General features: G+C 41.5%; 1 protein-coding gene across 2 annotated transcripts in view; it reads right to left on the bottom strand.

Annotated features, from left to right (window-relative positions):
- The window catches only part of LOC119720866 (Y+L amino acid transporter 2-like), a 30,603-nt gene extending 11,610 nt beyond the window's left edge, over positions 1–18,993 (bottom strand). The window contains exons 1-3 of one of the 2 annotated variants that reach the window (XM_038190741.1): positions 18,524–18,993; positions 7,333–7,450; positions 6,182–6,505 (exon numbers count right to left, since the gene is read on the bottom strand). In XM_038190741.1, coding sequence (XP_038046669.1) covers positions 6,182–6,505; positions 7,333–7,450; positions 18,524–18,631 — 550 coding nt within the window. In that variant the 5' untranslated portion in view covers positions 18,632–18,993. Of the gene's footprint in view, positions 1–6,181; positions 6,506–7,332; positions 7,451–8,276; positions 8,689–18,523 lie in introns of those variants that run through there. The other variant, XM_038190735.1, reaches the window with a different exon arrangement.
- Between the last annotated feature and the right edge of the window lie 8,673 nt (positions 18,994–27,666).

The raw sequence follows: 27,666 nt of genomic DNA, 5'->3' as shown, positions 1-27,666 counted from the left end.
GTTGATTTCAGTTTATTTCGGTTTATTTGGGGTTTTTCACAAGATGGCTTAACTGACCCGACCAGACCTGAAAAATCGCAAACGCAAAACCAAAAACAACCCGACCAGACTGAAATGATGGAAAAACCAACCCGACCCGACGTTGGTTTTGGATCAGGTTTTGGTTTCAGGTCAGGTTTGCACAACATTACTGGAGGCATTCTCATAGTGGCATTTTAGACCCTTCTACTGTTTTATGCGGACCACTTATTTTCTTTGCAACTTTTTGTTTGTCATAACCCATCACTATCACAATTGAAAAGCAACAACACTTTTTATTACAGACCAATGCATATTGTCAAAATTGACTGGAGTGAATTTTGAACTTCCAACATCTGGAAAAGCATACATGTTACAAAACTCCACCAAATTAGTCATTTTAGCTGCCTTTCAATTAGTTAAAGTCTTTTCCTGCAGAGCGCTAATTGTCAATAATGTAAACCATGGTTTATAAATTGTCAAAATCCTCCACAGAGCATAAACAAATATGAAATGGTTTGAAGGTAGATAGTCAAGTTTATTTCCTAGGGTATTGGAAATTCAAAAACTGCATATAAATCACGAGGCGAGGACAAGGGAACTACTTTGTCCATGTCCTATCCCCAAGGGGGGGGGGGGGGGGGGAGGGGGGGCATCATTGGACAATGGAGGCTAATGTTGTGCATCTGATTGGGTTGACCAGGCCAAACCGACCCGAAACATTCAAATATAAACCGAATCAGAACCGAAACCGATCTGAACTCCCCAAATCCGACCCGACCCGACAAAAATTCAAGCAAAACTGACCCCAACCAACCAGAAACCAACCGACCTGAAAAAAGAAATAATATCTGGCTTGGCAGCTGTGTCCACTTTCTTGTGCCTGAACTTACCCGCGTCGCGTGAAAATTGTCCTCTCTTATAACAGAATCATACCGTACGGCATACAGAGAAGACTCATGATGTGACCCACCAGTAGGCCTACATGTTATATAGACTGTGCGTGAAGACCGTAAGCCACATGCACATTTGTGATGCGATCAAGCTAAATGAGTCGTTTGTCGGGAATTTTCATTTGGAGATGCAGGCCAAAATAGGGCCACTTCATCTCATCACTTCATCACATGTTTGTGTTCCGACTTCCATAATTTTTGAACTAAAGATGGTACCAGCATGCAGTTTTCACAGCAGCAATGATGAGATTGTGCTCTTTTCAAATCTGTAATAAAAAAATTTTTGACCAGGGTCGACAAACGACTCATGTAGCTTGATTGCATCACATTTGCAGTCGGTTGACGTTGGTCGTACCAGGCACAGTAACTCAGCAATAACATTGCACCGCGTGAATTGTCCCAACTGTTTTGGTTGATTTCAGTTGATTTCGGTATATTTGGGGTTTTTCACAAGATGGCTTAACCGACCCGACCCGACCTGAAAAATCGCAAACGCAAAACCAAAAACAACCCGACCAGACTGAAATGATGGAAAAACCAACCCGACCCGATGTTGGTTTCGGATCAGGTTAGTTTTGGTTTCAGGTCAGGTTTGCACAACATTACTGGAGGCATTCTCATAGTGGCATTTTAGACCCTTTCCGGGCATCTGCTACTGTTTTATGCGGACCACTTATTTTCTTCGCAACTATTTGTTTGTCATGGGGGGTTGAACCCCCTTCCAACCCATCACTATCACAATTGAAAAAACACTTTTTATTACAGACCAATGCATATTGTCAAAATTGACTGGAGTGAATTTCGAACTTCCAACATCTGGGAAAGCATACATGTATTAACAAAAATCCACCGAATTAGTAATTTTAGCTGCCTTTCAATTAGTTAAAGTCTTTACCTGCAGAGCGCTAATTGTCAATAATGTAAACCATGGTTTATAAATTGTCAAAATCCTCCACAGAGCATAAACAAATATGAAATGGTTTGAAGGTAGATAGTCAAGTTTATTTCCTAGGGTATTGGAAATTCAAAAACTGCATATAGATCACGAGGCGAGGCCAAGGGATCTACTTTGTCCATGTCCTATCCCCGGTTGGGGGGGGGGGGGGTATCATTGGACAATGGAGGCTAATGTTGTGCATCTGATTGGGTTGACCAGGCCAAACCGACCCGAAACATTCAAATATAAACCGAATCATAACCGAAACCGATCTGAACTCCCCAAATCCGACCCGACCCAAATTTAAGCAAAACTGACTCGAACCGACCAGAGACCAACCGACCCGAAAAAAAAATTATATCTGGCTTGGCAACTGTGTCCACTTTCTTGTGCCTAAACTTACCCGCGTCGCGTGAAAATTGTCCTCTCTTATAACAGAATCACACCGTACGGCATACAGTGAAGACTCATAATGTGACCCACCAGTAGGCCTACATGTTATATAGACTGTGCGTGAAGACCGTAAGCCACATGCACATTTGTGATGCGATCAAGCTAAATGAGTCGTTTGTCGGGAATTTTCATTTGGAGATGCAGGCCAAAATAGGGCCACTTCATCTCATCACTTCATCACGTTTGTGTTCCGACTTCCATAATTTTTGAACTAAAGATGGTACCAGCATGCAGTTTTCACAGCAGCAATGATGAGATTGTGCTCTGTTCAAATCTGTAATAAAAAAATTGTTGACCAGGGTCGACAAACGACTCATGTAGCTTGATTGCATCACATTTGCAGTCGGTTGACGTTGGTCGTACCAGGCACAGTAACTCTGCAATAACATTGCACCGCGTGAATTGTCCCAACTGTTTTGGTTGATTTCAGTTGATTTCGGTATATTTGGGGTTTTTCACAAGATGGCTTAACCGACCCGACCCGACCTGAAAAATTGCAAACGCAAAACCAAAAACAACCCGACCAGACTGAAATGATGGAAAAACCAACCCGACCCGATGTTGGTTTCGGATCAGGTTAGTTTTGGTTTCAGGTCAGGTTTGCACAACATTACTGGAGGCATTCTCATAGTGGCATTTTAGACCCTTTCCGGGCATCTGCTACTGTTTTATGCGGACCACATATTTTCTTCGCAACTTTTTGTTTGTCATGGGGGGTTGAACCCCCTTCCAACCCATCACTATCACAATTGAAAAAACACTTTTTATTACAGACCAATGCATATTGTCAAAATTGACTGGAGTGAATTTTGAACTTTCAACATCTGGAAAAGCATACATGTAACAAAACTCCACCAAATTAGTAATTTTAGCTGCCTTTCGATTAGTTAAAGTCTTTACCTGCAGAGCGCTAATTGTCAATAATGTAAATTATGGTTTATAAATTGTCAAAATCCTCCACAGAGCATAAACAAATATGAAATGGTTTAAAGGTAGATAGTCAAGTTTATTTCCTAGGGTATTGGAAATTCAAAAACTGCATAGATCACGAGGCGAGGCCAAGGGATCTACTTTGTCAATGTCCTATCCCCGGTTGGGGGGGGGGGCATCATTGGACAATGGAGGCTAATGTTGTGCATCTGATTGGGTTGACCAGGCCAAACCGACCTGAAACATTAAAATATAAACCGAATCAGAACCGAAACCAATCTGAACTCCCCAAATCCAACCCGACCTGAAAAAAATTCAAGCAAAACTGACCTGAACCGACCAGAAACCAACCGACCCGAAAAAATAATATCTGGCTTGGCAACTGTGTCCACTTTTTTGTGCCTGTACTTACCAGCGTCGCGTGAAAATTGTCGTCTCTTATAACAGAATCATACCGTGCGGCATACAGTGAAGACTCATAATGTGACCCACCAGTAGGCCTACATGTTATATAGACTGTGCGTTAAGACCGTAAGCCACATGCACATTTGTGATGCGATCAAGCTAAATGAGTTGTTTGTCGGGAATTTTCATTTGGAGATACAGGCCAAAAAGGGCCACTTCATCTCATCACTTCATCACATCTGTTTGTGTTCCGACTTCCATAATTTTTGAACTAAAGATGGTACCAGCATGCAGTTTTCACAGCAGCAATGATGAGATTGTGCTCTGTTCAAATCTGTAATAATGACAAATGACTCATGTAGCTTGATTGCATCACATTTGCAGTCGGTTGACGTTGGTCATACCAGGCACAGTAACTCTGCAATAACATTGCACCGCGTGAATTGTCCCAACTGTTTTGGTTGATTTCAGTTGATTTCGGTATATTTGGGGTTTTTCACAAGATGGCTTAACCGACCCGACCCGACCTGAAAAATCGCAAACGCAAAACCAAAAACAACCCGACCAGACTGAAATGATGGAAAAACCAACCCGACCTGACGTTTGTTTCGGATCAGGTTAGTTTTGGTTTCAGGTCAGGTTTGCACAACATTACTGGAGGCATTCTCATAGTGGCATTTTAGACCCTTCCCGGGCATCTTCTACTGTTTTATGCAGACCACTTATTTTCTTCGCAACTTTTTGTTTGTCATGGGGGGCTGAACCCTCTTCCAACCCATCACTATCACAATTGAAAAGCAACAACACTTTTTATTACAGACCAATGCATATTGTCAAAATTGACTGGAGTGAATTTTGAACTTGCAACATCTGGAAAAGCATACATGTAACAAAACTCCACCAGTTACTTTAGCTGCCTCTCAATTTGTTAAAGACTTTACTTGCAGAGCGCTAATTGTCAATAACTAGTGCAGTGCCCGTCTAAAATGTGCATGTTCGGGAAGTGCAAATTGCTTTGCCGCTGGTATTGGTTGCATGCTTGCAGAGTTTTTGAGACCTGCTCGTGCCAAGTTTAAAGTTGTTTGGGCGAGTGGTTCTCGAAAAAGCTGCAAAAAGTAGCGTATATATTAACCCCTATATATAATTCAGCGAACGCTGAATATGTTGAAGAAGCCACACAGCACTGTAAGAATAAGAGCATAAACAAATATGAAATGGTTTGAAGGTAGATAGTCAAGTTTATTTCCTAGGGTATTGGAAATTCAAAAACTGCATATAGATCACGAGGCGAGGCCAAGGGAACTACTTTGTCAATGTCCTATCCCCGGTTGGGGGGGGGTATCATTGGACAATGGAGGCTAATGTTGTGCATCTGATTGGGTTGACCAGGCCAAACCGACCCGAAACATTCAAATATAAACCGAATCATAACCGAAACCGATCGGAACTCCCCAAATCCGACCCGACCCAAATTTAAGCAAAACTGACTCGAACCGACCAGAAACCAACCGACCCGAAAAAAGAAATTATATCTTGCTTGGCAACTGTGTCCACATTTTTGTGCCTGAACTTATCCGCGTCACGTGAAAATTGTCCTCTCTTACAACAGAATCATACCGTAAGGCATACAGAGAAGACTCATAATGTGACCCACCAGTAGGCCTACATGTTATATAGACTGTGCGTGAAGACCGTAAGCCACATGCACATTTGCACAGTCGGTTGACGTTGGTCTTACCAGGCACAGAAACTCTGCAATAACACTGCACCGCGTGAATTTGGTTGATTTCAGTTTGTTTCGGTTTATTTGGGGGTTTTCAAACGATGGCTTAACCGACCTAACCCGACCTGAAAAATCGCAAACGCAAAACCCAAAACAACCCGACAAGACTGAAATGATGGAAAAACCAACCCGACGTTTGTTTCGGATCAGGTTAGTTTTGGTTTCAGGTCAGGTTTGCACAACATTACTGGAGGCATTCTCATAGTAGCATTTTAGAACCTTCCCGGCATCTTCTACTGTTATATATATGCGGACCACTTATTTTCTTCGCAACTTTTTGTTTGTCATGGGGGGTTGAACCCTCTTCCAACCCATCACTTTCACAATTGAAAAGCAACAACACTTTTTATTACAGACCAATGCATATTGTCAAAATTGACTGGAGTGAATTTTGAACTTTTAACATCTGGAAAAGCATACTTGTAGCAAAACTCCACCAAATTAGTAATTTTAGCTGCCTTTCGATTAGTTAAAGTCTTTACTTGCAGAGCGCTAATTGTCAATAATGTAAACGATGGTTTATAAATTGTCAAAATCCTCCACAGTGCAGTAAACCATACACTGCCATATGGCGCAATATTAATGTTGCAACTTTCTAGGAGAATCAAGCTCCATGTTTTAATCCCCATAACCTTGTGATTGATTTTGAAGAATTCGGAAAGGTAACGGTTTGGGTATTTAAGCAAATTTCTCAATACTCACACACTGAGTTCAGAGCCAGAAGCTGAATAGCAATGATGGGAGGCCCGCAGTCTGCCGATGGGAAGAATGGCTGGACAGCATATCGGCCAAAGGTGATGGCCACCACGGCACAGGAGGCCGGCACCTGCATGATCAGGGAGACCCAGAGGTACAGGAAGGCCGCAAACTCGCCGTAGATGGACCGCAGGTAGAAGTAGAAGCCCCCTGAGGAGGGCAGCATGGTGCCCAGCTCGGCAAAGCAGAGCGCTCCCAAGAGGGAAATGATACCGCACAGGACCCATACCACTAGGGTCATTCCGACGGAACTCACTCCTAGGAGAACACCTGCAGAACGGTATGGTGAAAAGGATAACTTTTTTAAGTAACAGTTAAAACTAGGCTGGAACAAGACGTCAAGCAAAACTAAGGATTTTTTTTCCCAAGCATATTGCAGTAATACACATCAGTTTCCCCATATCCCTTCTCATGAGGCTCACCAACAACACTAGAGCCCGGTTCATACTCGGCGCGAAAGCGAATTTGTGATGTCACGGCAAGTATTCGCGCTGCAAATTCACAAAAGTTGGACATATTTCAACTCCGGCAAATTTTGCAGCGAATGTTTCATGACGTCACATTCGCTTCGCATTCGCATGGAGTATGAACCGGGCTTAGGGGAGGTAGGGAGGTGGGGGGTAGGGAGGGGAGGGGGAACACAAGGGGCCAGGGCACCCCAAAGGTGATATTTTCTCTTTCTTTATTAATAACCCTTTCCTTACTATGCGTGACTTGTGTGGACAAGGAACTACTCCCTGCAGCTTACTATAGGCGAGTTTAGTCGACCAGGAAACCACACATAGAACACCCTCAACACAGATTTATTCACTGCTTTTCAGGACCCTACCTACCCTATTTTTTATTGGAAAAATGAGGAAAAAATGCCCAAAACCATCAATTTCTACCCTTGACTACATGCAGACGCCTCCATATGATCGTACACAAAAAAAATTGGCAAAAAAAAAAAAAAATTCCCTACCTACCTACCCTATTTTCGAATGCCAAGTAATCGGAAGCAGAACTTTTTTTTTTTTGGTCTTAATTCGAATCTGTATCCCTCCCTTGCCAAAAACAAGAGAGTTGGTAAAACGTGGAAACTTTCGGTTGAACTTTACCTTTCGGGGACACAAAGATCCCTGATCCGATGATGGTGCCCACATTGATAGCTACACCACTCAGCAGCGAGATCTGCCTCTGCAGCTTGACTTTGCTGCCATCATCTTCCTCATTCAACTGTAAATACAGAAAGAAGATTAAAATACCAGTTACACCACTTTGGTTTCAATTCAGTTGAATTCCTTCTGGGAATAAATCCAAGAGTTCCTAGAAAGTATGCAGGCAGCAGAGCTTCGAAGCCTGTGAAAACCTAAAAGAGATAGAAGAAAATTATTCAGTTTAAAGGGAGTAAACAACATTTGCAAACATCAACAAAACAAAACTGGTCAGCCGACCAGCGTTGGAAAAAAACTGGCTTTTTTCCAAATAGGGCCTACTGCCCCAATTTACCGTATTTAGTTAGTCCGCATTTTGTTTGCAATCGATTACACAAGTATGAACTTGAGTCAAGGCGCACGTGGCAAACCCCGGTTAAGGCTCCGTATCCGGGTCCAGCCCCATTTTGCAACCTGCATGAATGGAGCAGAGATGGACCGAAGCCGGGGTTGGGAAAACGGCAATTGTGATCACGTGACGCTTGTACACAACGGCGTCACACGTACACAACATGCACGCAAGACAGCCGTAGTACACATTTTTTTCCTGGAAAAACCAAAGGAAATCATCAATATTTCTCATATTATAGTCAATTTTGTTCTGTTTTAAGTCGATCATTAGCTTCGTGAATGAGGTACCGGTATGTCTATTGGAATCTGGGTTGTGATAAAAAATAGAGGGAAAATGGACCATTTTTGTGATCATTGGGCATACGATACAGGGTCCAGTTTTTAGGGACTCTTACGATCTAGTTTCTGTAACATAGTTTTAGCTCCAGCTCTATATGTCGAATTCCTGATGAGCACTGGAGCTGATTCAACTTCAACAGTTATAAACTTCAACTTACAAGCTTTTCACGGTCATCATACAGCTCAAATTCATAATCAGAGAGGTCGGATTCTTCTAGCTCTTCCAAGTTGAAAACGTCCTTTTCCTCCATGTCAGGATTTTTATATAACATGGAGGTAGGCTACATTGGACACAAACTTCCTCAATATCACAATCACATCATGGAGGTAGACGCCGCGGCCCACATACATTTGTACACGATGTATCGATACGCCACGCAACGTAATTAAAGTATATAGGGCCTAATGCCAATCAGCATACACAGTGTGATGGAATCATATGTCTGGAATTGCAGGAACAGTTTCCGGTGCAAAAACTGATATTGCTAACCAAATCAAATCTGGTGTCACATAACAGAACTAATCGCGAATGATCAGCACCACTCACACGTACCAGCTGGCCGGCGCGGCTACAGTTTGTTTACAACGTAAGCACGCGGTCTGCTACCGCGAAGTATCACTATCCAAATGCACAGGGTCTTGAAGATTGGTACCATAAAGGACCAAAGCGGCGCTATTTTCAATCACCCAACTATCAATTTATCCTTTCCAAACATTGAACCAATAACCCATGAAACTACATTTTGCACAATATTATGGTTTTCCTGATAAATGGCGTAGCCAACTTCTCGCCCAAGAAGTGTATTAAGTGGAATGTAGACGAATGGTTTTTAATCAATGCTAATTTCCTTCACGGGTAAGAAAAAGGGTAATAAAGCGTCCCCTAGCGTAAAATAAGGAACCCCCCCCCCCATCGAATTTGCAGCAAGTGGCTGGCCAGTTGGACCCCTGAAAATTTGAGCACATTTTGTTGTGGATCCGCCCTTGATGCCCCCATAAGCATCCCCGCCTCCCTATGATCCTGGCTACTGCACTGTTCCTGCACTAATAGCATGATAAAGGATCACATTGTGCATCGCCAGTATATGCTCAACTATTTAATTATTCATGAAAGCGTTCCGCGGAAAGCGACAGTGTAAACAAAACAACATAATTTCATGAAGACTGATTTAATTCGATGAACACTGGCGCCAAAGGGCCATAGCCTATGTACAGGTATACAAGAGCTGAATGCCCCCCCCCCCCTTCGAGCTTCCCGGCCCGTTATTGCCATTACTAGGCCTACTGGAATACTATCCGCATTTTATCTCCTGAAATAATGTCAGACTATTAATTTGCAATAGCTATTAATGCTATAGGGTGTTCGGGGTCCAAACCAGTAGGCCTACGCCGGCTAAATGACGATTTGCATGCCATAAAATTCTTCGGTCTTAGAGCATTTTGTGGACCATGAACTTGAGAGTTTGTAAAAAAAAAACATAGGGTGGAAGCGGACTGTGAGATTGTACTTCTGTACAATTTGGACGAAATAATAATTGTGCCCTATAAAGCGCTCTATTTTGCAATGGAGCGTTGACATCGTTTTTCAAGAGGGCGATGAGCTTAGTGAGACTATTTTTAAGGGTGATCATTTTCAGATGAAAATTTCTCCCAAAAGTAAATGATTTCCCTCCAAAAAAATGGACAGAAAACGAAAGATGATGAAATAAGTTTTAATTTAATCCGTGTCTTGAACACCTCAGAGAGTTGTGAGCATTTTTAATAATTTTGGGAAGTGCGCGTAATTATAAGGTCTATGGCAGTCTATTTAGGGGCAGATTCACAATTAAACAGGCGGTTCTTCTGTGTTAACCGCAATAAACCGTGCGGTACCGCGCGGTAAACCTCGAGGCTTTTCGGGGTTGGACGCCATAATGCGTTCATGAATATTCTCCTCCAGTGCGGGGTCAACTTCAGCGCAGCCCACCCATGTTATTGCAAACAAAAGAAGCAGATTGATAGTCGACCCTGTATAATTAGGGGATTGCAGGATTAGTGGTCACACTTGTGGGGTTTTATGACGTTAAATATTTATTAACTAAAAGCACCATATTTGCAACTACATAGAGATAAGAGTTGAATTACACTTGGAATTGAACGGTTTTATTCATATTCTGTTGCAGCCATACGCCGAATTGCTGGAATATTCATGATAAAACATAAAGTCCATTCCGTTGAAACAATTAATATAGCATTACAAAAAAAAGATGGAAAAGACAAATCTAAAAAGATAACTAAGCCGACGAGATATTACTGTATTATCCTTAAATTTGCTTTGAAGCGATAAAAACACACTTAGGTTATGAAATTGTAAAACGGTAAGAATGTATAGTCTTAAAATTCCTTTATATTATCCCAAAGCGTGTCCCTTTACCAACCGGTTTCTCTTTTTAAAGTAAACGTATTCAATTGCTTATCTTATTTGCAAACATTTCTATTTCTTTCGAAATGCACAAATATATTGACTTTACATTCACGAATACATTTGTCAGCTAGCTATTCGCGTGAGATCCGGGCCATTTAGCCTATACACCGACAGCAAAACAAACAGTTTCAGTTCTGTGTGTACCTGCAGTGCACATGCATATAGTATCTAAAATAATATAAAAAAAAATTGAGTTGATGGTTCCTAAAGTCTAGAAATGAAATACGTTGAAGTGCCTCTTTTTGTCTTCCTTTGATGAGAACATGTAATGTGGGCAGTGTGGGCATTTCCCGAGTTCCTTTGCTATGGATGACGGCATTTTGTCCTCCCCGCCCATGTCATCTGGCGAAGCCGCCAACTCAAAGTACGTTTGGAAGTGTCCAACGTGTGTTGGTGATTCTTCAGGAACGAGCATGATGCCGCGATTCTTGCGAATTTCGTCCTGGCTTCTAATCAGGTGATCCGAGTTCGAATCTCAGTGAGCATTTTTCACTTCTTCTCATTTTACCTTTTAAATAAGTAAAGTGATGAAGGAACATTTCTCACCAAGACGTAAAGCCTATCTTGGGTTTGTGTTATGGAGACCAAGGCATTATATATGCATGTAATAGACCAATCAGAAGATAGAAAGCGGATGTCTTTTGGGAAAAAAGATTCGCCCCCCTGGGCGGGTTAAATTTCCTGTGGTCACAAAAGTCTCGCGCGTTTATGATAAGTGGACATGGTATCCTGCATGATGATATGGGTGTTGTTTGTTGGTTTCTCTGCGGATCATTTTGAATCCCACTAAATATAATTAAGAAACCCGATCACTCTAGATTTGGAAGGCGCATGGTAAGGAAACACCACAGTATTTATGAACGGGAAATCGTATATAGTGCACTGCCAACGAGAACCTCTGTACTTTTTTTACGAGGAGATTACACAGGGCCTGCCTGCAACAATACTTTATTGTTCTCTGAAATCTGCATACATTTTGTGAAATGAACATATACAGGGCTGGGTTTCACGGTGCGTCCGATCCCCCGAGCAGGGTACGAGCATGCATTACTTTCCAAATTGTGAAAACATCACGGTTAATATACTAGAAGCAATTTTATTCTTGAGATTTTTTCCTAAAAGAATGATTTTCAAAGCATTTTTGGCAACGATTTGAGTGGGGTTTATTTTAACATAAAGGTGGCGGGTGGCGAAATACAGATTTACATCATTGCATATCAAGGGTAAAAAGGTAAAGATCCCATAGCCATTACTGGCCGTAGGGGCAGTGGGATGTTAGAGGTCCACTGTGTCTTGGGCGCGGTATATGAGTGGCGGGGCCCAGTCCTCTCCTCTCACCGTCTTACCTTCCCTGAACGAATCAGGTACCCATTTTACTGTTGGGTCCTCAGAGAGATTTTTCCAGTTAAAAATAAACCTTCCACTCCGTAGCTCCACGCTCTAACCGCTCAGCTACGATGTTTGCTAATTTGCTTACTGATGCGGCGAGGTGTGGATGAATTAACAGCCAACTTTGGGCAAAGAACAGTTCTTCACGTCATCATGAATTACAAACAATGCACGCACTGTGCCACTTACCCTCAAGTTTAGGCTAATTGCGATTTCGCAATGAAAGAAGCAGACCAATGAGCGATGTACATCATAATAAAACTGCAACAAGTCAAGACGCTGCCTTAATCATGCCTTATTAACCTCTTGCATAATCAGTTACGCTGATACACTAGTGATTTTATACACGTCTCGCCGAGAAACTCAATATAATACATGCAATTGCTTATACACTGTATAATCAGTTTAATGAGACCTTTAGGCATGTTGGCAATTTGCATAAGTTTAGGCAACAGTCTATCTCTCGGTGTCTTACGATTGCAGGGGCTCCTTTAACTTTCCATAAATCTTATCAGGAATGATTTGGGAGGCGTAACTATGGAACGTCAGTCTGTGACAGATTTTGATTTCACAAAATTACAAGCGAAATAGTTCTGCAAAGCCCAAAGCCCGTTTTGATTCAACAAAAGTGTCAGGCATTAATGTATAGGCTACATGTAATTGGATTTTGGATAATGTTACCTTTGTAAAAAAAAAATAATGCTCCGATGAAAAAGGGCACCAGTAACGTAAACAGCAGGCAACATTTATGATGTATATATCCCTGTTATTATCGACTTCAACCCCGATTTTTTTTGTAAATTGCTTTGTATTTACAGCAATACAAATTAAGGCTATTCACTTTTCAATGAGATACCTTACGAAAACTTTCACTCACGCTTAGCGTTTGAATGATTAATTAACAAATTCCGAAGTATTTGCAACTGTACATTGAGTCGCAAAAGCAACCCACCTAACCCCCCCCCCCAAAAAAAAAAATGAGAGGGGTGCAGACGAATTGAGTTTTTGATCAAATCAAATAGGCACTGCAGAAACTGAGCTTCGCAATTTAACACTTTTCTTAACATTTTCTTGCTATCACTTGTGTAAACATGTTTAAATATATACTTGTTTAATGTATTGATGGATAGTGTTTAGCAATTGAACATTGATGCTTATAGGAATTGGCAAGAGTGTGTCAGTAATTGCTAAACACAATTTTTGGAGTGCATGTACAGATTGAAATTAACTGTACAAAAACAAAATTGAATTTGGTGAAAAGCTCAGACCGTGTTCCTTTTCTAAGCCTTGACCACTTTTCGTGCGCGATTATCGTAACGGAAACATCACAATAAGACTGTACCTGTGAGTATCACGCATGAAATTCGCTTAGCTTTCGTACACATAATGGGGCCGACCGTAAATGGGAATAAGGCCAATAGTTTCATGCACGTTATCAGACAATTTCATATTTTTGACGTCAAGACAAAGAGTGATAATGATATACTGACGTACAAAGTGCATGCACACTGACGCACTTAATTGCACAATAATAAACAGGCATTCTGTTGTCGGGTATACCATGGAGCTATACAACTGAGTTCAAACTTCATTATTTTATTACATTGTCAGGCGTGGGTTTATGATGTGGTCGTTCGATGCTTGCGATGGCGAAAGATTACCTATATAACTTATAAGCGGTCATCAAGCAAACAATTTTATCGGTTATTACGATTGTTCTATTGCAAGGGGCTTCGAAAACAAACGTGCAGCCCGTGAGTAAAGGCACGTGCGCACACCAATCGAGCTTCGTGTGTTTGAGAAGCATGACAAGTGTGGGTCACGTCATTTCCAGGGGGTTGGAGCAGGCGCGGGCTCTATGACAACCCCCTAGTGTTCATTGCATCGACGATGTTGATTTACTTCCACCCCTCCAAGGGCCTGTTGCACAATATCACTTTGAAAAGTTATACCTCCCAAATTAACTGTGCTTCAAACATGCCAGACGAATGCAGAAGGTGTAACAAGATGTTCTGCATTAGTTGCTTTGCAGATCCCTGTATTTGTTTTCTCAAAGAAATAAAAAAAAATGATACAAGTGCATTAAAATAAACGCCAGACTAGTGAGAAAAAAACAAGCAGTACTATGTGTTAATTAAACAAGAAAGTCACGAATATCAATTCAATGGGAGATTGAGATTTGAAACTTTGCATGGTGGAGGTATGAACTGTGAAGCCGGGTTTGCAGTAACACCATGTGAAAATCTCTTTTGGGAAGATGTGTGGTTCTGAAAAGAACCGGTTGGTTGTAAAACTTGACGTTCCGATCAGTATAATGTTGGGATCGTCTTCAATAGTTCAATAAGAGATTGAAGGATTTCAGTGTAAAGCATGTGTTACGACCACCAGTACACTGCAGAAACTGCAGTGTTAATTTAACAACATTCGGTATCTATATAGGACAACACCAGTAAAATTTAACACCAGATGGTCCTATATAGATACAAATGGTGTAAATTTAACACTGCAGTTTTTGCAGTGTACGGGTCGTAATAACTTAAGCTTGACTACATCCTCACTAGTCCATCACAAGCTTTTACATTTAGTCTCGAGTCACAACTGTGACGAAGCATGGACGAAGGCATTCTTTTGCCATTGTTTCGGTGTCGAATCCATCATAGGTGCCAAGCCAAATCCCCTGTCTTGTGGGAGGAATTGTGATCACAGACTTGTGATTATACTTGTGACCGGACTTGATTGCGTGTGATTGACTCGACTACAACATTGCATTATTAATCTCTTAATAATTTGTGCCTGGATTTGTGATTTGACCCGTGATGGACGACGACAAAACTGCCTCCTCGATTGGGGGCCGTGTCATTGTGCACCATCTTTTCTTTTAAACTGCAATAAGCAAATCGGCTCAGTGAATAGTTTTGTTTATAGTGTCTCTACAAATTTGTATATCTATACCCACCCACCCTCCGCCCCCAAAAACAAACGACTCAAATCAGTCCATCAAAATATTACGTGTTAATTCCACCATCAAAACAGCATACGATATCATTTACAATCCGACCTTTGAACTCCATGGTTTGATTGCTAAAGATAGGCCTAAGTAACGTTGTTTACGCTAATCATTGATTATTAACTCGGTAATGTGTAATTAAAACGCTGTTTTTCTTGAAGCTTAATCTTCGGGTTTAGCCGAAGACAATCGCATCCGATAAGATTGGCCGATAAATACGTTTTAGGTTTGTACCACGAACCAGTGCATGCATGAGGAACAACAACTTGGGGTAGGGGTATACAATTCAGTGTGGGCATGTGTGGGGGACAACTGGGGGCGCAACTGTGGGGGGGGGGGGACACCTGCGGGGGGGGGGGGACAACTCGGGGTGGAAGGAACAACTGATATAAAAATGGTGCTATAGAGGACGTGCAGTTGACGTTAGATATTTCCTTCTTTGAGAACGTCTCTCAGAGAACTAATAATTCAGGAGTTTCGATGGAATCATTGCAACACACTTTCTCGAACTATCCCAACGATAAATTTGGAGAAGGGAAATATAGTCGATGAAAAATGGGCACAGATGGATATTGAAACAGGAATCTTGCGATCCATAATTCATCTCACTATCCACTGTACAGGCTACTTGGCAGCTCGATGTCGGCCGTTCTTTAAAATGCTTTACTAGCTGTAACTATTGATTATTATACGTGTGTAAGTAATAACAATTAATGGTGTGACGTCGTTGTTCTTTTCTCATGAATAAACATAACTTTTTACAATTACATCGAAGCTAATGAATTATTAGTTATCTGAGAGACGTTCCCAAAGAAGGGAATATTGATCTGTATAGTCGGCCACTTGAATGGCATTCAGGTGGCAACGCTCATGCACTTTTCGCGAGTTTGTTGCCCCCAAAAAATCAATGGATCACCAGACAGCACGATTACAATTATGGCCGCTCAGATGTGTACAAATCAAAAGCACAATAATTATGTTCACATTGAGAGACTTCATTTAATTGTACATGTGTATATTAATGAGATTCAAAACAAATCACAATAATGTTTCGCCCTGATCACGTTTTCAAACAATAAAAAAGAGAGTTGAAATGTGTGAGTTTAATAAGTTGTGTTCTCTGGTTACAAGACTCGACTGGAAGACCAAGAGACAAGCCGTACCCGACAAATAAATGGTGTAGTTGCACTGTATTGGCCGGTATCGGTACATGGCCGGTATCGGTATATTCCATCCACAACTGCTCTGGTATAAGTCATGCTGGTATGGACATGCTAGTTCTGAGTGACTTTTCCCACGAACGTGTCGCGAACGTGGGAAAAATCACTCACAGCTTTATAGCATGTCTATACCAGCCCGTGTACTTTTTGACGACGTTGATTTTCTCTCAACATGCTTGAGATTCGAGCGAAGTTTAGTGGGTAATGATAATTACGCCTTGGGAAAGAACATGTGGTAAATTACGAGCGTGATTGTTGATTGTAATTTATCAAATTTGATTGCTGCACTTGCAACAGGTCATATCCTTCCAGTGGTTTACTGTCTCGCGACACAGGCCGTTGACCTCTGTGGACAAAAATTCAGAAAATACATTTCCCGGCGGTTGGAACATTCGAATCGGGAACCCAATAGAGTCAGAGCCGTGACCGTCATACTAATACTTATGACACTCTTAAAACAATTTGACATACTGAAGACAGGAAATCATAAAATTCTTGTCTAAATTATGGTGGTGGGGGGATTCTTGAAATCAATCAAATTTCCTCAAAACAGCTTAAATGTAAATCCGGCCGAAAGAAAAAGTTAGAGTTGTACAAAACACAAGGCGCAATAATTATAATGTACCATTTATCAGGCTTCAACCCCATGCAGTAAAGGGCGTTTGGACTGTTTAACGTGACATTAAAAATTGAAGATATCCGTGCTTTTTAGCTTGTTAAAGCAAATACACATCCAGCTATCACATGAGATCTTCAGTTGACAATCAATGGCTATACCAATGGAGAAAACGCACGTTAACTTAGAACAGTGCGTATTTACCTATGTTTAATTTGAATGGAGAGGCAGAAAACTTCACCAGAGGACTCGGAGTTCACAAACTGGTTGCATTCTGAGATAAACCGCGTATGACCGTTATTCCAAAGTTCCACTTTTTATGGCGAATCCTGCTTTTCTCTTGAAAGACGATTCACACTTCACGTGAATGCGAAATAGCGTATGCAAAGCGAATAGGACATCACGAGACCTTCGCTGTGAAATCCGCCAGAGTTGGAAATTTAGTAAATTTAATAAATTTAATTTACTCAGCGCCAACACCTTACTAATTTAACGTCGCAAGTTCACGTTCGTATGCTCCCTTTCGCGTCGATACGTATGGGCCGGTCTTTACAAGATAGCAAATTCAATCTTCGTTACTTACAACAGACGTATTTACTGCAAGAAATAACATCTATGACACATACGAAGGACCAAGGACGAAAGTTTACCTAAAATGATTAGTCAGAACCGATTATGTCCGGTCAATGGACATAATATGACTTCGGTTGCTGCAATTAAGGTTCTGCTCTTAGCTCGGCGTTATTTCCTGCATACTATAGCAGCCATACGATCAACCGCTGTGCTGGTTTATGAAACTAATATAGTAGTCAATAATTATTGTAAGCTGAAGCAGTACTGGTTTCTCAGCCTATGGGACTATAATTATCAGCATTTCCAACCAGAATTACTGTGACCATCGAGAAATCACGATTTTGCAACGTTTGGACATGGAGGTAGAATGCGAAAAGAACGGTTGAGCGCAACAGAATGATGTGATCATCATGCAGGCGATAGGACAATGGACAAATTAAACGTCCTTAATATTACACAACATTTTACATCATTCAGAAAGTTATTGCACAATAAAGTAAAACGACTTTTTAATACAGTTTTGAATTACCGGTGTAATATATATTCAAAGTGCTAGGCCATGATCAAACTATATAGATGGTGACCTGTCAATCTGTTGTGCAAGGCACTGGTCACCAGTAACGGCCTTTTTTTTAGCAGAGAGAGGGTTTTTTGGTAAGATTTTATAGCTCCATTGTTAAAGTGTTTCCGATGCCAAAAAATTACCACGTTGCTAATTTACAAAGCGACTGGCTGTACAGGAAGACTTAAATGGAGCATGGTGCGAGGCACCTAGTACTTGTACTAGTACAACAATGTACAGTGATGTCCGATCCACACACGCGTTGTTTACACGTAAAGATGACAGTCCAGACGCATATCGGACCGTTCATAGGTCCATGATCGCGGACCATCGGACAAAGGACCTTGTGTGTCTTGTACTGCCTCCCGCGTGCTGTATACGTAAATGCACGTCATTTCGGACCGGTCGGGTCATTTCAAAATGGATTTCCAATCGGCACTGCACATATTGATTTGATATGAAACAAACAACATAAGCGTTTCTCCGTCCAATTCTGAACACCTCAACTTACATTATGGCCACGCTGTGGGTCAATAAAGATATCCTACTTTCAAATGACACAATGTAAACTTACCGAGGAGGAGGCATCTGCGTCCTTCCGATGATCGGGCTCCTGTGCGTGATCGGCCCCGTTGGCTTCCGACACCTGACCGGCAGAGCCATTAGTAGGTTTGTCCTCCATGGTTCAATTTTGTGTGAATGTGATACGCAGAAAAAGATATTGGGTAGATGAACAGTGGAAGAACTAGATGACTTTGCGGAGCTGCGTACCAGTACCACCCCTTGCCCCAAAACAATGGGTGCGAGTTACGCCACGGAGTGATTGCAGTACATGACTGCTGGGTTAAGGCATAGAGCAAATCTGTCCCTTGCTCTATGGTTAAGGAAACCCGCGTGCTCACCGCGGAGACGATCCAACCAGGCAGTCCTCAAGTATACAGGAGGGGGACGTTAACGTTGAACCTCACGTAATCGTCACTGACCACTGGGAACAATGCCTCCTCAACATGATCGACTGGCCCACACTCACATAAGAGAAGCGTTATATACGACGGCTCATCGAGATTGCAAACGGCTGTTTCATGTATGAACTTTCGTTCAAAGTACCATAGGCAGTTTTACCCGCTCTTCATTTTATGTGAATGAATTATGTATTCCTTTCCTCTAATTTAATTATAATTAGTGTCGAGTTGGCAATTTTTTTTTTAAATCCCATGCAGTCAAAAGTATTGTAATATAGATATAGGGTTAATTTAATGATTATATTTATACGATAAAATACGTTTGTTGTAGGCCTATCGTGTCTATGATACTGCAATTTCATTTTTTTTTTCCAGAACGTATAGCCTGCGAATTGACTTATCATTTCCGGGGTATATTAACCTCTAACCAAAGCCCATCAAAGGTAATTTGTTGATGTCAAAGACGATTTGTCTAATTGGACTCGAGGCTCAGCCGGTGGTTCGAAGACTCACATGGGAATGTCAAGAAAACTGGAATTCTGTGGTGTATCCTCGCGGCGACAACAAAGAGGAAAGGGACCTGAACTAGGGAGTCGGTTGCGTGACCTGGATAAAATGTCGTCGAGTAAGCCCAGCTTTTTAAACAGAACCCGCGGTGTTGACGTGGCGCAAAGAATTACTGGTCTATCATTTTCATGGTCACTACTCGCACAACGTCACCATTTGGAACGATATCTTGAAGTTGATGCGTATCAGTCGCATTATCATTAGCGCAGCTGGTAAAACTCGCCAAAATTCACATTAAACGCCGAGTGCAGAAAAAAATGGACGTTGGACACCATGCTCCTGTCTTTCTTTTTAACTCTGTACCTATCATATTTACTATCAAACGAAGGCTGTTAGAGACATATGGTGTATTTCCCCCCAAACTGACCAAGCTCGAGCAGAGTATTATAATGAACGACTGTGTATTGTATTATTGGTAACTTAGCATACTTACGTGAAACAATTTCAAAAAGCATATCGAAAATGTGTTTTCTGAAACCGAAGAAGGTGTGGAGTACTTTGTTGTTGTTCTTATAATTTCGGACTAAGAAGCCAATTAACTTTTGTTATAACACCCCGACCTCTTTTCTTGGCCACAGACTGAGAAATACAACGACGTTTCACTTAAATCATCCAAGCCTAGTTCCTGAGATTTGGCTTCTTGAATTAAGCTTCGTGCGTACTGTTTTGCTAGACAGCGGGACGTGAGGTAGGGAGCAAGGCCGCTGCTTGCAGGTCGCGGGTTTCCCAGGCAATCGTCTGAATCCGTCGGTCGCTTGTCTGACTGAATCACCTGCTGGAGTCTGGTATAGCCCGCTACCCGCCTGCCAGCCCAGGGGGTGGCTTTGTCTGGCTTAGACTCACACGATATTTGAAAATCTTATTTTTTTTTGATTGATCAAAGTTTTATCATATTAATGTTGTTGCTTCGTAACAGTCCCCTTTTGGTGGGCTCGTTAAATGGTTTAAAGCAAGGGAGGTTATTTATGGCGCGCACTAGTGACATTTTATTCAAGTAAAAGCGGAAGCTTTTGATTTATTTCAAGATATCTCGAAATGATTAAGAGATATCTCTCAATCGATTTCGATCATCTAGTTCAAGATATCTGGAAATGGATTTCGAGACATCTGGAAATGGATTTCGAGACATCTGGAAATGGATTTCGAGATACCTTGAAATGGATTTACTATTAAAATGGACTTTTAGAGATATCTTGAATTGAACCTCGAGATTAAACACTTTTGTAAACACTTTCTTGCTATCAGTTTGTAAACATGTTTAAATACTAAACATTTTTAGAGTAAGGATGGATAGTGTTTAGCTGTTGACATTGATGTTTAGGAATTGGACACATAGGCCTACTGTTTAGCATCTGAACATGTTTACAAAGGGCTCAGCAAGCTAGATAGTGTTTAATTGCTAAACACGTTTTTAGAGTGTAGACACAAATTTAGCAGTGATTTTACTCGTATATTATATATTCTGTAATGTTAATTTGTAAAAATATAAAAAAGATACCTTGTCCAAACAGCAATCAAAATGAATAGGAAGTGATCTGCTATAGTTTTGCAACAGCCTTCAATCCCTTTACACCCCTCCGAAAAGAAATTTAAAAAAAATGTTATGCATAGCATCCTGATAGTGATAAGACTCAAGGACATCATTACTGTTTTTGAAAAACTTAAAAACACATGATTAAGATATGACAGACCTTAACATTTGCACTGTGCAAAATAGGCGGGTATGTTTGCGGCGCCAAACTGCAGGATAGGCTATAAGTATGGACCGTCACATTGTGGTCTAGAGTTTCACAAATTGCTTTGTGACTGACAATATTATTTCGAAATAGGCCATCAGTACCGCTGGCCATGACACTGTGATCTTTTCCAGCCGCGATGCTGGAATGGTAAGACTAAGAGACGATCAGGCCACTCTCTGCGCACTTGTGATCCACGGTGTCCACGCTATTTTTGTTCCGGTGATTGTTGATGGGTGATTGTTGCTCAGTGGTTTTTAACGACATTAACGGAGCCAGAAGGGAGTACATGTACAAACCAATTTCCTGTATACGTTTCAAAATCATTTGCTCGCACGCACATCTTGGAAGACGATCTACATGCAATTTGGTCTAAAAACGTAAACGCGAGTCTCACGTCGTTTTTTTTAAAGAAAAAAATTCCCAAGTCCTTGTCCGAATAACCCAACCCTATTCCTGGCCCTCACCTATGATCCTTGTCAACTTTGTGGAAAACGGTGAAAGTCTGCGGTTAAAAAAGTTACAGCAAACAGCCGCCGGGACGTTCATTATCATCATTTTGTGAACAATACCTTGCCAGCTGATAGTAACAATGGGTTCGCGGACCCTGCAGGAAGGCGTGCTGTAGTTGGATAAACGAGGCCTTATATGCATACTATACAAATATGTACCCTGCCCAACCTTTGTCCTTTGTGTGCACTTATCAATCAGCCATGTTCATTTATGTCAAAATTGCAACTGGACTGATGCGGAACAAAACTAGAAATGGCAATAACTGCAGCCATGCCTATAGCTATTTCAATTATTGCTAACTTTTAAAAAGCAACATGTATTCAGCGTTGTTAGGTCTGAATGACTTGGTCGATCCATGGTCGATCACAAGTTTACACTCGATCAACTGCCAATGCATAGTCATCTACCAGCAGAAAAGGAGGCTTGATAATTGTGAGGGTTGCTGCTGAGACTTCGCTTCCGTTTGTGATACAAAATAGATACTTCGTCTGGACGCAAGAACTATACCCACTACTATAGAATATGGCAACTTAAACCATAATAATAGAGAAAACTTATATGATAGTTACATTGAGAATTTTATGTCATGCATTAGCATTGAATTTCTCCTCTCTGCAAAGGTGCTTGTAAAAAAATTCAGACATAGCGCAAGGAACAGACTACCTGCAGGAATGTTCTCTTTTTTGCGGGAACCGGAAATCTTTAACTGTCCAAATACGCAAAGCCACATTTTGCGGAAGCAATGAAATCAATGAACGGAAAGAAGTGATATGACGGGGATGACCACAACTTAACCTTGGAGGAATAAAATGTGTTCTTAGTCCTCCATGACTTATTAACTAAAGCCAGACGCGATGGCGGGTTCACCATTTACCAATGTAACCTCACTGTGCGCGAAATCTGAAATCAATCGAAAAATAAAATATATATAGTACATGTTGTTATACTAAAAGTAACATTTCAGCCTGCAAATCAGGTCGAGTGGAGACTTTTAAATTCGGCTCCATATTTTTCACCATCATTTGAAAGGGTTGGCGGTGAATACTAGAGTGGGAACTCCAAAGCTTGCAACAGCTGTGACTGAGACCAAAGTACATGAGCCAATTGACTGCTGTGTACATGTATTTGTCAGTAAACTGGTCATATCACAGTTGCTGATCTGCAGTTTAAACAACTGCAGCATTTCGATAAAACTTAGGGATAGAATCGGAAGTTCGGCTTACGCGTGTGAATAGTGCAATCCTCTCGCGGTCCTTCAAACACGATCCAGGGATATAGACGTGGTGAGTTATGACGTGTTTTCCTACAGACCAGACCAACACGTGCGCACCCCGGAAATATCAAGCCACCGTACGGAAAGCACACTGGCTGGCCATAAAACTACATTGACAAGGCAATACCTTATCTGATTGACCATGCCAAGTTCTCACCAAATATCACGCGGGTTCCTGTACGTGGGTTTCAGCTAGTCCGAGTAACTAGGACTCTACGAATCGCCTTTTTTATTAACATTTGGAGATGGTCGGGCGACTATCGCATAGGCCTAAGCCAGCATAAGCTCGATCATTTCATTTGCGGAAAATGAAATCAAAGCTATATAACCAAATTGCCCCGATTGCGAACCGTGCTTCAGCTAAGGTTTGCCAAAATAAGGCTACGACTTCAGTTATTTCCGATCCCATAGGTGTACTTACGGTTTACAGCCGCAGCCAAAGACAAATGGGCCCTATGCCAGTTTTGGACCCGGTCTACTCACTCACTTTGTCGATAGTTGTCTACATGCATATCGCAGGCTACACAAGTCAGGAAGCTGAACTAAAGCCAGTGTGAGGGACACGGCATGATACGTTTTCAATCCGTTTTCAAGGGATTCTGAGAATGCCCCTCGATTAGCGGTTTTAATTTAGTTGAGCATTTTTGGCAGAAAGTTTGAAACCAATTCAACACAGTGAAAAGCTTTCCGCAAGGTGACAAACAGGCTGTCTGAGTACGAATAGTTTCCTTTTTAATATTATAAAATAACAGTAATTTAAGGCACAAAATGAAAGACATTCCAATATGGGGAGAAATTGATAATAAATATTGACAGCATAAGTGATTACCAATCATAAACACTAAGAGATAGAGGTAGAAAACAAGCCCTAGTATCAGAAATGCGGGTTCGTGTTTATCATCACAGATAAGAAGATCCAAGTACTAATATGATAGTACGCCTATATATACCTATATCCATTATATTAATTAAAAACACACATGTATGAATGAATCAGTTGATGGAATCTTGATGTTGCACCTGCCCGATTTGTACAATAGGTGCCGCCTCTAAACATTTACACAATTCGATACAGTGCAGCATGTATCTGGGCAAGTCTCAATCACCAAGCTATTAACTAGTCGACAGGAATGCCAGTAGCCCAGTCATTTTCTCGGTGACCCACTGCAGATGCTTAACCAGTGGTGAAGACCAAACCATCTTCTACAGTGATGCCCCATGGTTGAAAGGCAACCAGTTGGCTCCATCAGTCAAACATCAGTATCAGAGCAGTCCATTTCTAGGTGTACATCAACAGGCAATCCTGCAATCAGTCAGAGTGCGCAGCCGCCATTTCCCCTGTTACATATATATATATACAGATTATCTGCTGAAGTGCGTCCAAATCTTCACAGGCTCATCTGACTAGCACATTTTGAAGGTGGAAGATTTGGCCCCAGAATAATATGCAATATCGTCTTGAGGCTAAGGGGTCACAGCCAAAAAATGAGATCAGAGGTTGAGGCTGAGATGTCATTCCCAAGAGTCCGAGTCGAGGAGGAACTATGACGGCAGAGAAAGCCATTGCAGACCTGGATGGTTTCTGGAAAAGGAAGTAGTGCCCCACTCCCAATACCTGCAGTCAAATATGTAATATCCTCTGACGCATTCCTGCGATGAATCAAAGAGATGCAGTGGCAAATGGGGTCATCAGAAGTCACTGGGGAAAAACAAAGATCTGATGTTGACAATGTAATTTATGACGAGTCTATATGACAGTGGCAGGCGGCAATAAGCCCCTATGCAGCCTTTGATGCATGAGCTTCAAAACGCTGTTACAGAGACGAAGGTCAATATTGAAGAAATGTGTCAGGCAAAGAAGCTGATGCAACTACACTACCAGATGTTCCAACAGATGACGAAGGACGCAACACGGAGCTTCCTGTCTCCATCGAGCACCTCAAATGACAGCTCCAACAAGTTTATCAGAACGTGAAAGCTAAGGTAGAAGAATATTGCCAAAAACAGAAGGTCAAAACCAGCTCCTTTTGTCATCGTGAGAAGGTCATGTTGGGAAGACTTCTTCATTTGTACAATGTAGTGAGGAACCAACCACATGTACATGTAAATGGTCTGGTGTACATGGCTACATGCTAAGGAAAGTTGGCTCTGAGACGAAGTCTGTACACAGAATAATAATTCCACCATCAAACCAATTCGATTCAACATGATTAAAAACCATCTATTCATTTAAGCAGGTCGGAGAAATGTCCTGTATCTGTAAACAGGCAATTGTGCACTGTAATTCAACAGCCCAGACCATTGCTAAGCAATGCCCTTTGGCAGTGATCGGGGTACCTTGACCACTGCTGGGACTGGGACACATCCCCTTCAGGAAAGAACTACACTGAAACTCTCTGGTCTGTTTTTGTTTTTAGCAATAGCTACATAATAGATTTTAGGAAGGACATGTTAATAGCCTGAGTGAGGACTTGTAGAGGATGGGGAAAGGAAGAGCCCAGAGGAGGAAAAAGATTGGTGAACAGCCACCAAGGACTGGAATTGTCTGGCATGCCACTCAATGGCAAAACCTTGATGTGCATGCTAGAGCGAGTGAACCTCCCCGTCACAGGATTACACCGGGTTCTCAACAATCTGACAAAGCCAGCTAATGATGAGATTCCCCTGCTTTAGAAAGGAGCAGCCCAGAAAAGATCATTCAATGTAACAACAAGGCCTACACCTGTCACGAAATGCATCTGGCATGGGCAAGACTTCTATGGGAGGAATCAGGATGGAGGTGAGCAGATCAAAGAGTTCTCCTTCTACCATATGAAGCTTGTGAGGAAGGTACAGAAAGCATTATCAGAGTCTCTACCTTAAAGACAAGGACACCGTCATTAACAGAAAATCACTCCCTGCAGGGGGAGATGTGTATACATTCAAGGGCACAAAGGATCTCGTTAGCGATCTGCAGGACAATGTGCCATCATGGGAGAGCTCTCCCCATCCCCTATTGCCAAGACCTGAGAGTCAAAAACAGTGTTCAATGACAGAGAGAGCATTATCCAGGCACAGTTGAATCAGCCGCCAGCCAACTCAAGGCAAGACAGGAGGCCTTGTCTCAGTTCTTTGAGGTGTCTTACCCATGCCCCAAACTAAAGGGCACCGCCAGGGCTGTTCATTGGCCCTTGAGGTGCTATAGCTACTTCTGCAACACCCCCCCCCCCCACTGCGACCACCAGAGGCAAACTCCCAAGCAAAATCGCTTGCCAGGTCCAAAGCCCAAAGCTGGACTGATGCACTCCCTCAAACATAGTCAAAGCCTGCTCTGATAAGAGAGTGCTTTCAGAAGTATAGCATACCAAGGTGGATTATATATATTGATAATTTTATTAATATATTAAAAGTTTAGTCCATCATTTGTAATTTGTGCATTTTGTTCGTTTGAAGCAACAAACGTGCTCAAACTCTAAAGAATGTTGCTGAACAACTAACCTGTTTGAAGTTTCAGCTCAGCTTTAGCTGTATATTTCGAGAAAAACAGCATTCTAGGATCTCGATTTCAAATCAAAAGTTGCTGAATCATGTTTTGAATTGGGCCTGAATTCAGCGTCCGAGACACCTTCTCACTGAGCCGATTGCAGCTACACGATGTCGCGCAATGATCCGACGAATTATAGCAACCGTGCGCGCGTGTGCGTCGTGTCGTCGTTCGCCAAATAAAAAAAACGAACTACTAACGGATATTTCCTACGGTGCGTCTTAAGACGTTGAATTCAGGCCCAATTCAAAACATGATTCAGCAACTTTTGATTTGAAATCGAGATCCTAGAATGCTGTTTTTCTCGAAATATACAGCTAAAGCTGAACTGAAACTTCAAACAGGTTAGTTGTTCAGCAACATTCTTTAGATTTTGAGCACGTTTGTTGCTTCAAACGAACAAAATGCACAAATTACAAATGATGGACTAAACTTTTAATATATTAATAAAATTATCAATATATAATTAATATTTGTATTCAGAAAAACAAGCCATTTATACTTTGGTACTAAATATTGCCAATATACATGTCATTTCCATTAATGTTTATCAAAATATTCTATGCAAGTTCATTACCCTCTAATATAAAAAACAAAATATTGATATAAAATTTATAAATAACATCTGCCAATTTGAGTTGGAAAACTGCACACCACAAACATCAGCAAAATTATAATTTTTTTCCGAGTGAAAGAAATGAAAGTGTTATGGATTAAAAACATATATACATGTCAGTACGTCAATTTGATACATATGAAGAGTCTAGAGATTTCATCCAAGAGGCACTCAGTCAACTGTAGCCTTGGACAAGGCGTTCGGCATCGCATTAGTGTCTGATGATCAATGGCCGGCCACTAACATACACAGCAGCTGCGCGCTATGAACTCACATGCACGTTTTGTATGAACATAGAGCAAGGACCCAAGGAGTTCGTACTCCAAGACTTCAAAAGTAAAATGATGGTCGCCGCGCTCGAAAGCTACAATAGAAAGCACCTGGCGCCAGCTTGCTCAGTTGCTCACTACGCTAATCTCGACACAATAGAGATCCGCGCTCACTAATGCCAGAAAAAGGAGTTTGCATGGCTTCGTAGACAGTACCAGTACCATGGTAAATACGCATGCGCAGTTGTCATACATCGC

Source organism: Patiria miniata, unplaced genomic scaffold (genome assembly GCF_015706575.1).
Source record: "Patiria miniata isolate m_02_andy unplaced genomic scaffold, ASM1570657v1 HiC_scaffold_13, whole genome shotgun sequence".
In the NCBI taxonomy this organism is placed as follows: Eukaryota; Metazoa; Echinodermata; class Asteroidea; order Valvatida; family Asterinidae; genus Patiria; species Patiria miniata.
This window is presented reverse-complemented; position numbering and strand designations above follow the sequence as displayed.